Source organism: Coregonus lavaretus (assembly GCF_964263955.1).
Source record: "Coregonus lavaretus genome assembly, chromosome: 15".
NCBI classification, from domain to species: Eukaryota; Metazoa; Chordata; class Actinopteri; order Salmoniformes; family Salmonidae; genus Coregonus; species Coregonus lavaretus.
In genome coordinates, this window is record NC_140002.1 from 25,481,044 (window position 1) to 25,496,781 (window position 15,738).

Below are 15,738 nucleotides of genomic sequence, written 5' to 3' on the forward strand. Positions count from 1 at the left end.
GGATGTGTTGGTACCATTCTTTATTCATGGCTGTGTTCTTAGGCAAAATTGTGAGTGAGCCCACTCCCTTGGCTGAGAAGCAACCCCACACATGAATGGTCTCAGGATGCTTTACTGTTGGCATGACACAGGACTGATGGTAGCGCTCACCTTGTCTTCTCTGGATAAGCTTTTTTCCGGATGCCCCAAACAATCGGAAAGGGGATTCATCAGAGAAAATGACTTTACCCCAGTCCTCAGCAGTCCAATCCCTGTACCTTTTGCAGAATATCAGTTTGTCCCTGATGTTTTTCCTGGAGAGAGGTGGCTTCCTCGCTGCCCTTCATGACACCAGGCCATCCTCCAAAAGTCTTCACCTCACTGTGCGTGCAGATGCACTCACACCTGCCTGCTGCCATTCCTGAGCAAGTTCTTGATGATCCGATAAATGGTTGATTTAGGTGCAATCTTACTAGCAGCAATATCCTTGCCTGTGAAGCCCTTTTTGTGCAAAGCAATGATGACGGCACGTGTTTCCTTGCAGGTAACCATGTTTAACAGAGGAAGAAGAATGATTTCAAGCACCACCCTCCTTTAAAAGCTTCCAGTCTGTTATTCTAACTCAATCAGCATGACAGAGTGATCTCCAGCCTTGTCCTCGTCAACACTCTCACCTGTGTTAATGAGAGAATCACTGACATGATGTCAGCTGGTCCTTTGTGGCAGGGCTGAAATGCAGTGGAAATGTTTTAGGGGGATTAAGTTCATTTTTCATGGCAAAGAGGGACTTTGCAATTAATTGCAATTAATCTGATCACTCTTCATAACATTCTGGAGTATATGCAAATTGCCATCATAAAAACTGAGGCAGCAGACCTTGCTAAAATTAATCTTTGTGTCATTCTCAAAACTTTTGACCACGACAGTCACAGACAGGTCATGCCACCAAGAGAGAGGGAGAAGGCAGAGAAGATCTAGACTGTAATCTTTCATTTCCCCCATCCATTGTTAATTATCAGAGATGTTATTATGTCTATCTTAACCACAACAATAAGACTCACTAAAGGAGATGATAGCAATAACATGTCAATGTGTATTCCTATATCCCCCTAATGGTTAAGGTTAGGATCAGAGTTATAGTAATCTGAGTCTAGATCTGTGGTTAGTTGCTTCTACCTGGTCCCTGTAATGGCCTGTGTGTCGTGTCAGAAAGAGCCATGGGAACTAGGGGGTCACATTCCTCCTCCAGCTGGTCTTTATTTCACCCCCTCCGCTACTCCTTACATTTCATAGCATGTTCTGCCAATGAACTGGAGCCGGAGTCTTTGCCATACTGTGCTTTAAAGTGACTTTAAAGGAGAAATAACGTAAACCTTTGCTTTGCTTATTGACATTTCAGACCCCCTCTAAACTGGAGAGAGAACAGATGTGTTTGATGTCAGTATAAAGGGAGTTGCTTTGACAAACTGACTGTAAACAATCAGGAACGCTCAGTGCCAGCCAGGAGCGGTACTTCAGTTCAACACAAGGGGCAGCACTGTACCATCAAAATACACTGAAAAAAGAATATAAACGCAACATGTAAAGTGTGTTGGTCCCATGTTTCATGAGCTGAAATAAAAGATCCCAGAAATTTTCCATGGGCACAAAAAGCTTATTTCTCTATAATTCTGTTTACATCCCTCTTAGTGAGCATTTCTCCATTGCCAAGATAATCCATCCACCTGACAGGTGTGGCATATCAAGAAGCTGATTAAACAGCATGATCATTACACAGGTGCACCTTGTGCTGGGGTCAATAAAAGGCCAACACAATGCCACAGATGTCTCAAGTTGAGGGAGCGTGTAATTGGCATGCTGACTGCAGGAATATCCACCAGAACTGTTGCCAGAGAATTGAATGTTCATTTCTCTAATATAAGCCGCCTCCAACGTCGCGTTAGAGAATTTGGCAGTATGTCCAACCGGCCTCAAAACCGCAGACTACGCGTAACCACACCAGCTCAGTACCTCCACATCTGGCTTCTTCACCTGTGGGATCATCTGAGACCAGCCACTCGGACAGCTGATGAAACCGTAGGTTTGCACAACTAGGGCTGTGGCGGTCACAAAATTTCGTCAGCCGGTGATTGTCAAGCAAATAACTGTCGGTGTCACGGTAATTGACTGTTAATTAACATAAACACATTTAGCATCTCCTGGCTTCCACACATAGCCTTCAAGACACTGATGCAGACCTTTGGAACATCTACATTTAAAAGTCTAATAAATCCATGTAATATAGCCTACACCTTCACAATAAATCCATTATTTGGGAGTGATAATGATTGATTTAAATGATTTAAGGGAGTGCGCACATGCGGCTATTCTGTGTTGAGTGGTTAACAAAGAAATAGGTATTCCTATATGCTTAATTTAGAGTTATTAACGTAACTTTAGTTGTTCTACAAACGTTGGCTGCATGATGAGACTAATGATATGATTTGAAAAAAGTTGCTTGAAAGGCATGAGCTCTGCTTTGTTTTTTGCACAGACTGTACACACTCCAATTGTCTCTCATTCACAATTTGATATGAACTTGATAACGCCTCGAATTTCATGGCGGCATCCCCTTTGTGGCTGTAATGCACTCCCTGAGTGTGCTGCGCAATCCAAAGAATCTCTCACTCACACGGCTCTCAGTCTTTCTCACAGGCTACAAGTTAAGACAACCACATCGGGGACGCAACTGCACGCGTCCTTATCCAATTCCGAGGTGCATATTGAAGATATAGGAAGAACTGTCCACATTTACTTTTTGTCAGCCAACAAGATGATTAGGCCTAACGAACAGCAAAAGCACTAGCCTATGTCAATCTACTATCCCCCATAGTACAAAAGTCAACCTACTCTATTCTGTGCGAGAAATAAATATTCCAAACATAGTCTGGGACAGTTTTGGGATGCGATAGATCCCAACTTAATACAACCACTAGCATCAAAAAAACAATTTTTATGCAATGTGGCTGACGCAACAGATCAGAACGTTTAGCTTAAAATGTTGATAAACTATTAGGCTATTTCTTCACATTATAAGCGCAGCAATGCGCACATGGTAGTAGGCTATAAGCGCAAATGTTCCATTAGCGGAAAACACCATTATCAAAAGTGACCGCAAATGCAATTATGCATGTAATGCTTTTATTATAAAGGTGCATTTTTATGGTGAAAATTATCCTCCCCAAACTTGAAACATATGCGCTGCTTATATATGCCAGTTAGGCTCTACACACCTTGTAAAGCGGATTAATGTGCTTAATTTTAACAAGTTATTTGGCCACTTTAGTTGTGTTACAAAACATATAGGCCTATGGGCTAGGCTACGTGAGGTGTGCTACTATGATTCGAACAAGTCCCAAAAAAAAGCCATTGTTTCTTATGCAAGTGATAATGTATAATTAACAAGTGATAGGCTAATATTGTCACTCATCAGATTATTCCTGATTTAATTTTTACATTTTTTATAAATTTTTAGTCATTTAGCAGACGCTCTTATCCAGAGCGACTTACAGGAGCAATTAGGGTTAAGTGCCTTGCTCAAGGGCACATCGACAGATTTTTCACCTAGTCGGCTCGGGGATTAGAACCAGCGACCTTTCGGTTACTGGCACAACGCTCTTCACCACTAAGCTACCTGCCGCCCCGGCAGAGACTCAAACAGTCTTTACATACACTAAATAATATATGTGTGAAATTTGTTTTGATTTAGAATGGACCATTATCATGCAGCAGGAAAAAATACATGTCATCTATGCACTTAAAAAGCGAATGGAGGATGCTTTTCCCCGTGGTTTATTTTCATGCCAGCCAGGTAGGCTATACTCCTGTTGTAAATATAAGCAATGAGCTTAATATTAGGAAAGTTGAGAAATAAATATAGTAGGCCTAGCCTATAGAAAGCTGATGGGATCCTCCTCTTTTTATTAGTGGCCATCACTCTGTTTTCTCCCGTAATTCCGGGAGAAATGTTTGATTAAATTTTCGAAAACATTTGCATTGATTTCAGAGTGATTAGAGGGACAATAGAGTGCTGAATACCAGGCAGATAGTAAGTTTGGTAGGCTACTAATGACCAGCAGCAGCATCAGAGCTTGGAGAAGCCTAATTACCCTGACTAAACGGTCACGTGGAATTTGACATCCTTCATGACTTGTGACCGCCGGTGTGGCGGTAATACGGTCACCGCAACAGCCCTATGCACAACCAAATAATTTTTGCACAAACTGTCAGAAACCGTCTCAGGGAAGCTCATCTGCGTGCTCGTCGTCCTCACAGGGTATTTACCTAACTGCAGTTTGCCGTTGTAACCGACTTCAGTGGACAAATGGCTCACCTTCGATGGCCACTGGCACGCTGGAGAAGTGTGCTCTTCACGGATGAATCCCGGTTTCAACTGTACCGGGCAGATGTCTGATGTCAACGTTGTGAACATAGTGCCCAATGGTGGCAGTGAGGTTATGGTATGGGCAGGCATAAGCTACGGACAACGAACACAATATTGCACTTTATTGATGGCAATCACAGAGATACCAAAACGAGATCCTGAGGCCCATTGTCGTACCATTCAACTGCCGCCATCCCCTCATGTTTCAGCATGATAATTAACGGCACAATGTCGCAAGGATCTGTACACAATTCTTGGAAGCTGAAAATGTCCCAGTTCTTCCATGGCCTGCAAACTCACCAACCATGTCACCCATTGAGCATGTTTGGGATGCTCTGGATCAACGTGTACGACAGCGTGTTCCAGTTCCCGCCAATATCCAGCAACTTCGAACAGCCATTGAAGAGGAGTGGGACAACATTTCACGGGACACAATCAACAGCCTGATCAACTCTATGCAAAGGAGATGTGTCGTGTTGCATGAGGCAAATGATGGTCACACTAGATACTGACTGGCTTTCTGATCCAAGCCCCTACCTTTTTCTAAGGCAGGGTTCTTCAATTCCGGTCCTGGAGGGCCGAAACACTTCAGTTTTTTTATTTCTACCTGGTAGTTAATTGCACTCACCTGGTGTCCCAGGTCTGAATTAGCCCCTGATTAGAAGGAGAGGATGAAAAACAGAGATGTCTCGGCCCTCCAGGACCGGAATTGAAGAACCCTGTTCTAAGGCATCTGTGACCAACAGATGCATATCTGTATTCAAGTCATGTGAAATCCATAGATTAGGGCCTAATTTATTTCAATTGAGTGATTTCCTTACATGAACTGTAACTCAGTAAAATGTTTGAAATTGTTGCATGTTGCTTTTATATTTTTGTTCAGTGTATATCACTGTCTGTAATCTAGGGTTTAAAATGCTGTGGCCTGACTCAGAAAATATATATGTGACTTGCAAATACTGTAGCCAATTTAGATTTAGACTACATGATATCCAACTTAGTATACGAGGTCTAGGAAGATAACGTATCGTTCAGTGTAAGCAAAGCCATTGCCTTGCAAGAAAACATGTTTTTCTTTTGAAGTCCAGTTATTGCATCTCTAAGGTCTGTAGAAGCAAATCATGAAAACACACAGTCAGATGTGAATAGAATAGTGGTGTGGTATAACAGTGTGTGTTATTTGTGGCGCATAGTGTTTATGAAGACTTTATGAATGCTTTCTAGTTTGTTTAATGTGGGACCTTGTGAGTAACGTGGTATAACAGTGTTGTCTATGTGTGTGTGTATTTCCTGTATCTGTGTGTGTAAACTGAGAGTCTCCCTGCCATTTCCTGTCCCCCAGTGCATCCTGGGAACTCACAGTGGGGCTGCCAGATGGCTTTAATGTCACCCCAATCCAAACATCTCATCTGAACCCTTCTGCTGCAACACACACAGTCTAGATGTAATGATTGCTTTGAGTCTTCAGCATGACTGTTTGAGTCTCTCAGTTGTCCTGCCCACTGTTTCACCTACCACTGAACACACACAGCTGCAGGCTAGGATTAGGAAAGAGGACACACACACAGCATGCCATGGCACAGGTTACCACTAGATGAGAAACACATTGTAACCTTGATTCCTTACCAACCCATTTATATTTTTGTGCTGAGAAAGTAGATGTGTTTGCGGGTTTTAACTCAAAATGGAGGGGAAAGGAAGTAGAAAGGAAAATGTATGTGTGTGTGTCCTACCATCTTTATTACTGGTGACAGGGATGTTATGGACGGTTCGGAGTTTGAAGCAGGAGCTGGTGAGGACCTGCAGCTCTACAGAGTTCAAGTGACACGTCTGCAGATCTGAAGACAAACACAGAAATACACCGTCAATAACCCTGAACATAAAGCCAGGCTATAGGTTGTATAATGTGCAATTGCATTGAAGGCATTGAATCCATGGTACAGTTGTGAAAAAAACATAGATAGTGGTAAGACACCAATATCACCTTCTGCTCACTCTCAAATCAAATCAAATTGTATTATTCGCATACACATATTTAGGAGATGTTATTGCAGGTGTAGCAAACTAATTATGTTCCTAGCTCCAAAAGTGCAGTAATATCTAACAATACAAAAGAATACACACAAATCTAAAAGTAAAAGAATGGAATTAAGAAGTATAGAAATATTAGGACGAGCAATGTCGGAGTCCGGAGTATAAATATGTGATGGGATGTGTAGCCATTATGGACAGTATGTGGATGGAATATGTAGTATATCTGAAGAATACGTAGGATAAAATAGTATTTGTACAGCAATAGCATGGCCTTGACTAGAATACAGTATATACATATGAAATGGGCAAAACAGTATGTAAACATGATTAAATTGACCACTGTTCCATGTCTATGTACATAGACTCCTTCTGTACCTTTCTTCTGTAGTTTCTGGATGCTCTCCCTCCACTCTGACCTCTCATAGTCTGAAGACAGGAGGAACAGGTAGCTCTGAGGACAAAACAGTGGGAAACTTCAAGGAAAAAGTGGAAATCACATTTTATAGGAAAGCAGCTCCCTCCAGTGGTGGAAAAATAACAGTACATCAACATTGCAATCATGGACATAGTTGCTAGTCCTAACCATAGATTTAGGGTCAGATTATCCAAACCCTAACGTCAAACCTAAGCATCAACCCTTTACACTTGTGGGAATTGGCTTATATGGATAGGGCTAAAAGTAAATGTTTCTTACAGAAGAAATACACTGCTCAAAAAAATTAAGGGAACACTAAAATAACACATCCTAGATCTGAATGAATGAAATAATCTTATTAAATACTTTTTTCTTTACATAGTTGAATGTGCTGACAACAACATCACACAAAACATATCAATGGAAATCAAATGTATCAACCCATGGAGGTCTGGATTTGGAGTCACCCTCAAAATTAAAAGTGGAAAACCACACTACAGGCTGATCCAATTTTGATGTAATGTCCTTAAAACAAGTCAAAATGAGGCTCAGTAGTGTGTGTGACCTCCACGTGCCTGTATGACCTCCCTACAACGCCTGGGCATGCTCCTGATGAGGTGGCGGATGGTCTCCTGAGAGATCTCCTCCCAGACCTGGACTAAAGCATCCGCCAACTCCTGGACAGTCTGTGGTGCAACGTGGCGTTGGTGGATGGTGCGAGACATGATGTCCCAGATGTGCTCAATTGGATTCAGGTCTGGGGAACGGGCGGGCCAGTCCATAGCATCAATGCCTTCCTCTTGCAGGAACTGCTGACCACTCCAGCCACATGAGGTCTAGCATGGTCTTGCATTAGGAAGAACCCAGGGCCAACCGCACCAGCATATGGTCTCACAAGGGGTCTGAGGATCTCATCTCGGTACCTAATGGCAGTCAGGCTACCTCTGGCGAGCACATGGAGGGCTGTGCGGCCCCCCAAAGAAATGCCACCCCACACCATGACTGACCCACCGCCAAACTGGTCATGCTGGAGGATGTTGCAGGCAGCAGAACGTTCTCCACAGCGTCTCCAAACTCTGTCACGTCTGTCACGTGCTCAGTGTGAACCTGCATTTCATCTGTGAAGAGCACAGGGCGCCAGTGGCGAATTTGCCAATCTTGGTGTTCTCTGGCAAATGCCAAACGTCCTGCACGGTGTTGGGCTGTAAGCACAACCCCCACCTGTGGACGTCAGGCCCTCATACCACCCTCATGGAGTCTGTTTCTGACCGTTTGAGCAGACACATGCACATTTGTGGCCTGCTGGAGGTCATTTTGCAGGGCTCTGGCAGTGCTCCTCCTACTCCTCCTTGCACAAAGGCGGAGGTAGCAGTCCTGCTGCTGGATTGTTGCCCTCCTACGGCCTCCTCCACGTCTCCTGATGTACTGGCCTGTCTCCTGGTAGCGCCTCCATGCTCTGGACACTACACTGACAGACACAGCAAACCTTCTTGCCACAGCTCGCATTGATGTGCCATCCTGGATGAGCTGCACTACCTGAGCCACTTGTGTGGGTTGTAGACTCCGTCTCATGCTACCACTAGAGTGAAAGCACCGCCAGCATTCAAAAGTGACCAAAACATCAGCCAGGAAGCATAGGAACTGAGAAGTGGTCTGTGGTCACCACCTGCAAAACCAGTTCTTTATTGGGGGTGTCTTGCTAATTGCCTATAATTTCCACCTGTTGTCTATTCCATTTGCACAACAGCATGTGAAATGTATTGTCAATCCGTGTTGCTTCCTAAGTGGACAGTTTGATTTCACAGAAGTGTGATTGACTTGGAGTTACATTGTGTTGTTTAAGTGTTCCCTTTATTTTTTTGAGCAGTGTATGATAAACATATGCATAACGATGGTACCAATTGAACTGAACAGTTTGGAGATAATGGGAAAATTATTAGACCAAAGATGAGGACACCTGACACGAGACTGAATCCAAACATTACACTGTTGATTTTATGTGCATTTGACATTTACTGTACTTTTTGCCGCATTGACCATTCCTGGACAATGTGGGGTAGGTGAAACATAACACGAAAATCACCATCACACAATTACTGTTGTTGCTTACGCAATCCAAAAACGGTCCATGATCTGAAAGCTTGTCCTATTGCCAATAAAATATGATCTTACAGTTTTAGGCTTTCACAAGGCAATTCAGAGAAACAGCTCATAATTTTGGTGCGCATAGAAAGGAGTCATGAGTGCATTCAGGTGCGTGTTCCACAGCGAACATAATTTATAGACAAACATAAGCTCATTCTGTTCAGTGAAACCCAGGCTATGATGCCATGTCATCTTGTAACTGTACATCAAACATAGTGATCATAAACGCCCCATCCTGGACTTATGGCACCTCAACAACCATCTGAGTCTACAGATGTCTAATGCTAATGCATCGCATGCTGTTAGAGTCAATTCGGCCAAACGAATGGTTCACCACAGTAGACCTCAAGGATGCTTATTTCCATGTTGGCGTTTATCCTACACACAGATATCTAATGTTCGCCTACGAGGACATAGCCTTTGAATATCTCACCTTACCATTCAGTCTGTCCCTTTCCCCACGGACATTCACAAAGTGTGCTGAAGCCGCCATAGCCCCCCTACGGGAGAGAGGCTTAAGAGTCCTGACGTACAACCATCGACTGGCCTATAGTGCACTTGATTTGCTCTCTGGGCCAGCCGGGAAGGCAGAATTTGTAACTTCAGACACATGAAATGGTTCAAAACAGTTCGCCTACCCGGCGCGCAGGGCAGCTGAATTCGGTGCACCTACCACCAACAGCCCGAGGCAAATAAAAAAATACGAACACAAGGCTATATCGTTGGGTTTTTTACAGAAATGTTTGTTGATCGACTAGGGATGCCTTGGAGATCATGATCAACCGGTTGGTGACCACTGCCCTAGAATGTTGAGTGAAGTTCAATCTTGAGCTTCTCTCTGTGGGCTGATATTTCAGCACGCAGCTTAGAGGGAACATTGCTTACAGGCGATCACTTTGAACCCCTGGAGACAGTGGATTTTAAGACTCTGTCTTATAAGACGGCCCTGTTGCTCGTCTTGGCTACGGCCAAGCGTGTTAGCGACCTTCATGTGCTCTTGGTTGATCATTCATGCACTCAGTTTGCCCCCATCTACTCCAAGGTTATGATACGTCCTAACGCAGCATTCATTCCTAAGGTCATTCCCATGACTTATAGTAGTCAAGCCACTGACCTCTTTCCTTTCACCCTCTGCCAACCCTGCTCGGGGTAGGGCTTTGTCCAAACAACGCCTCTCCCAATGGGTAGTGGAGGATATCGCCAAGGCGTACAGTTGTCGGGGATTGCAGTCTCCCCTGGGTGTCAATTCACATTCCACTAGAGGAATTGCCATGTCATGGGCACTGTTCAGAGGCATCTCCGTCTTGGAGATTTGTACGGCGGCTAGTTTGGCTTCCCCTTACTCCTTTGTGAGGTTCTATCGCCTGGACATTACCGCGCCCTCCCAGGCGCACCCTGGAGCTGAGTAGGATGGATCAGGTACATTACCATGTACCACAACAGGTTTCTCAGGAAACGGGCTATTGGCAATCGGGGTGTTTTGCACGTGTCCCATAGTGAGATGTCGAACCGAGTCGACTGAAAGAGAACTTTGGGGTGACGGTATGTAACACCGGTTCTCTGAAGGAGACATCACACCAGATTGCCTCTCTTGCAAGACTCGTGTAAGAGGTAGTTCTTAGAATGAGGAAACCAGAGCAGTGCAGGGTGTTACAGTCATGTGAAAAATAAATACACCCCCTGTAAAGGTTTTTTTTCTTCTTTGGGGGGGGGGGGGGGGGGGACACAGATATTTGAGCTAAATTCCAACCACATTCACTGATAAAGGTAACCCAATTTAACAAATCACACAAAAAATAATGTTTACTTACAAAATGCAATTTCCTTATGCAAAAAAACGTTAGTACACCCCTACCTTTACCATGACATAAAATGGCAAAAATTAGAATCAGGTGCCCCAAATATTATTAGAAAATCATTAGAGACTAATTTGGTAGGGTCCAGCCTTCCATAAAGATGAGAAATTTGGTCTGGTTTGGTCTTAACCATATGGGTGTGTGGTAACACATCATGCCAAGATCAAAAGACCTGCCCGAGGCCCTCAGAAGAAGGATTATTGATGACCATGAGTCTGGGAGGGGTTACAAATCCATTTCCATGCAATTTGAAGTACATCATTCCACTGTCCAACGGATCATCTACAAATGGAGAAAATTCCAGACCACTGGCAATCTACCTAGGACAGGTAGTCCCACCAAATTCAGCCCAAGAGCTGACCGAAAGATGCTCATAGAAATAATAATATAATAATATGCCATTTAGCAGACGCTTTTATCCAAAGCGACTTACAGTCGTGCGTGCATAAATTTTTGTGTATGGGTGGTCCCGGGGATCGAACCCACTACCTTGGCGTTACAAGCGCCGTGCTCTACCAGCTGAGCTACAGAGGACCCTGGGGTTCTTAGAAGTCTCTAAGAACCCCAGGGTAACATCAAGGGATTTACAGGCCTCTCTTGCCACAATCTAAGTGCATGAGTTAACTGTCAGAAAGAGACTGCACAAACTTGCCCTGCATGGGAGGTCAGGAAGGAAGTAGCCTCTGCCCTCAAAAAATAATATCAAGACATGACTGCCATTTACCAGACAACACCTGGGTAAAGACCAAAACTACTGGAACAATGTGCTCTGGACAGATGAGTCAAAGGTGGAGTTGTTTGGCCGTGATGCCAGACACCATGTTTGGCGAAAACGAAACACTGCCTTTGAACAAAAGAACCTCATACCAACTGTAAAGCACGGAGGCGGTGGCATTATGGTTTGGGGCTGCTTTGCTGCCTCAAGGCCAACTTGCCATCATTGAGTTAACCATTAATTCCATATTGTACCAGAGAATTATTGAGGAGAATGTGAGGCCATCTGTCAAAAAGCTGAAGCTGAACCGAAGATGGCTCTTGCAACAGGACAATGATCCAAAACACACAAGCAAAGCTACAACAGAATGTCTCAAAAATAAGAAATGGAGGGTTATGTAATGGCCGAGTCAAAGCCCAGATCTCAATCCTGCCAAAATGCTGTGGGGGGACAAGAAGCAGGCCATGCATGCAAGAAAGCCTTCGAACATGACACAGTTGAAGCAGTCCTGTAAAGAAGAGTGAGACTGACCAGTCGATGTAAGAGACTGATAGACAGTTACAAGAAACAAGAAATGTCTACATGGAGTTATTTCAGCCAAAGGGGCCAACACCAGCTATTGAAGCTAGGGGTGTACTTATTTTTTACACACTACGGAATTGCATTTCTGTTGATTTCTGATTAATAAATGATCGCAAAGTATAATCTTTCAGTGTAATTTGTAAAATTAGGTTACCTTTATCTGTCAATAGTGTTGAAGTGAAGATTACATACAAAGCTCTGATTGGCCTGTTAGGCATGATTGAACAACCAATGACGGGCAAAAGAGGGCATGTCCCATAGTGAGACGTCTCCCTCATCTCCTTCAGAGGACTGGGGTTACATACCGTAACCTAAAGTTTCCAACAGGCCAATATTCTATATACTTCAGTGCAGAAAACATGGTAATTAACGACAATGCCCATAATCCATTGCGCACCTACTTGTCCGGTCTGTGTAGGCACGGCGACAGAGAGAAAAACGTGCAATCGAGAGGGATAGAAAGCAGTTGCTTCGTGAGCTATCTCTACCTGAAAATACATGCAGTAAGTCAGGGATTGCCAACTGGCGGCCCTTTTGAAAGCCCTCGGATCAAAACACTATATTTGGTTATAATCGAACCAAAACGACCTCAAAAAGCACTAATCGCTCAAAATAGATCTTATCCAGGGCCAGTGGTTAGGCAGCAGTAGTTTACCTTGCCGTGTTTGTTGTGGATGCGGAAGGGGATGGTGGGAGAGTGTAATAGCAGCCAGGACTCCTGCTCGTTCATCTTCTTCCTCAGACGCTCCACGTTACGACTCTGGCCCTTCAGCGCTTTCTACACACACAGAAACAAACAGGGCATACAGTATGTTAACATACAGATTTATATACTGTAATCACAATGAAATCCAACACACTGTACCATCAAACTAAACGTGAATTGGCTTGTGTGTGTTTGACTATGAATATTTATTTGTATTCCCGATACATTTGTAAACAGGAGAAATTCAAAAGGCACTCGCACATCTGAGCTACCATTGTTGCAGGTGCATGGTAACAATTGAATAAGGTGAGAAAAAAGAAGAAACCCGCACACTGCTCTTGCTAGTATCACTGATCTTTATTAAGCTTTACGTATCATCCTCAAGGCCTGCGATACTAGCAAGAGCAGTGTGCGGGTTTCTTCATTTTCTCATCTTAAACAGGAGAAATGACTTGGCTACATTTTGTTCACTAGAATTTACAGTGTGATCCTTGATAACTATTCCAAGGAATGTCCTTGCTCTCCAGAATCGCACTTCCCTACACAGCCTGCCATGGCTGTAATCAGTTCAATCAGTCTTTTCCTGATTATTACAGCCAGTCTCCTCCTACTGTTTGACCTACTGTAGCAGCCTGGTATCAGCCTGGAAACACAGGACCCGTACTCATAAACCATTCAGAGTAGAAGTGCTGATCTAGGATAAACTCCTGTGTGTCCATAACCGCATTCGTAAAGTTCTAAAAGGCAGAGCTGATCCTCGATCAGCACTTCTACTGTAGGGCGCTATGTGAATACGGGCCCAGGTCTAGAACTCACATACTGCTCTCTAAAACCTAACTGGTGATTACTATGGAAGGAATCACTGGAACTTGAAATAAATCCAGTCCTGTATAGTATCCATTAGAATAAGTGAATAACTAGAGGTTGTTGCTGGAGTGTGATGGAGGAAAAAACAAAGCAGTGTTTAAGAGTTCAGGAGTCATTCATTGGTAACCAGGGCATTGAAGAGCCAGTGTTGTCAGTCCCCATTCCAAACCCATGTTTCTCTCTGTTATTAGTATTATTATGGTTCCGCTATAACCACGGGTTGTAAATCAATTGTAAACCTATGCTGCAGCCAGATTAATGATCTCTACTTGTCAGTGTTCCAAACGGGACATTATTTGTCTTTTTACCTAAACCTGCAAACACAATCAGATAGAATTCATAGCAAGCAGTGCACTGGAATGACATTCAAATGAACTGGAATGACATTCACTCTCATGGGATGGATGGCCAAAAATAACTAACTGAAAGCCACACCCCCAATAAGCCACGAATATGACCGCATTGAGGCATGTCACTGTGCTTCTATTGCTATATGAACCATGTCACTGCCTACTTCATTTGCTCATTTAGAAAACAAGACAGCTCATAACTAGCGCCTTTATCACAGTAAACACACCTATACAGTGGGGAAAAAAAGTATTTAGTCAGCCACCAATTGTGCAAGTTCTCCCACTTAAAAAGATGAGAGAGGCCTGTAATTTTCATCATAGGTACACGTCAACTATGACAGACAAAATGAGAGAGAAGAAATCCAGAAAATCACATTGTAGGATTTTTAATGAATTTATTTGCAAATTATGGTGGAAAATAAGTATTTGGTCAATAACAGAAGTCTCTCAATACTTTGTTATATACCCTTTGTTGGCAATGACACAGGTCAAACGTTTTCTGTAAGTCTTCACACGGTTTTCACACACTGTTGCTGGTATTTTGGCCCATTCCTCCATGCAGATCTCCTCTAGAGCAGTGATGTTTTGGGGCTGTCGCTGGGCAACACGGACTTTCAACTCCCTCCAAAGATTTTCTATGGGGTTGAGATCTGGAGACTGGCTAGGCCACTCCAGGACCTTGAAATGCTTCTTACGAAGCCACTCCTTCGTTGCCCGGGCGGTGTGTTTGGGATCATTGTCATGCTGAAAGCCCAGCCACGTTTCATCTTCAATGCCCTTGCTGATGGAAGGAGGTTTTCACTCAAAATCTCACGATACATGGCCCCATTCATTCTTTCCTTTACACGGATCAGTCGTCCTGGTCCCTTTGCAGAAAAACAGCCCCAAAGCATGATGTTTCCACCCCCATGCTTCACAGTAGGTATGGTGTTCTTTGGATGCAACTCAGCATTCTTTGTCCTCCAAACACGACGAGTTGAGTTTTTACCAAAAAGTTATATTTTGGTTTCATCTGACCATATGACATTCTCCCAATCCTCTTCTGGATCATCCAAATGCACTCTAGCAAACTTCAGACGGGCCTGGACATGTACTTGCTTAAGCAGGGGGACACGTCTGGCACTGCAGGATTTGAGTCCCTGGCGGCGTAGTGTGTTACTGATGGTAGGCTTTGTTACTCTGGTCCCAGCTCTCTGCAAGTCATTCACTAGGTCCCCCTGTGTGGTTCTGGGATTTTTGCTCACCGTTCTTGTGATCATTTTGACCCCATGGGGTGAGATCTTGCGTGGAGCTCCAGATCGAGGGAGATTATCAGTGGTCTTGTATGTCTTCCATTTCCTAATAATTGCTCCCACTGTTGATTTCTTCAAACCAAGCTGCTTACCTATTGCAGATTCAGTCTTCCCAGCCTGGTGCAGGTCTACAATTTTGTTTCTGGTGTCCTTTGACAGCTCTTTGGTCTTGGCCATAGTGGAGTTTGGAGTGTGACTGTTTGAGGTTGTGGACAGGTGTCTTTTATACTGATAACAAGTTCAAACAGGTGCCATTAATACAGGTAACGAGTGGAGGACAGAGGAGCCTCTTAAAGAAGAAGTTACAGGTCTGTGAGAGCCAGAAATCTAGCTTGTTTGTAGGTGACCAAATACTTATTTTCCACCATAATTTG

General features: G+C 43.7%; 1 protein-coding gene across 2 annotated transcripts in view; it reads right to left on the reverse strand.

The window, feature by feature from the left end:
* Positions 1–15,738, reverse strand: part of LOC311142373 (active breakpoint cluster region-related protein-like) — a 239,152-nt gene that overhangs the window by 96,188 nt on the left and 127,226 nt on the right. For both annotated transcript variants that reach the window (XM_084178019.1, XM_084178018.1), the window contains exons 11-13: positions 12,805–12,927; positions 6,812–6,887; positions 6,136–6,240 (exon numbers count right to left, since the gene is read on the reverse strand). In XM_084178019.1, the coding sequence (XP_084034145.1) occupies positions 6,136–6,240; positions 6,812–6,887; positions 12,805–12,927 (304 nt within the window). The remainder of the gene's footprint in view (positions 1–6,135; positions 6,241–6,811; positions 6,888–12,804; positions 12,928–15,738) is intronic.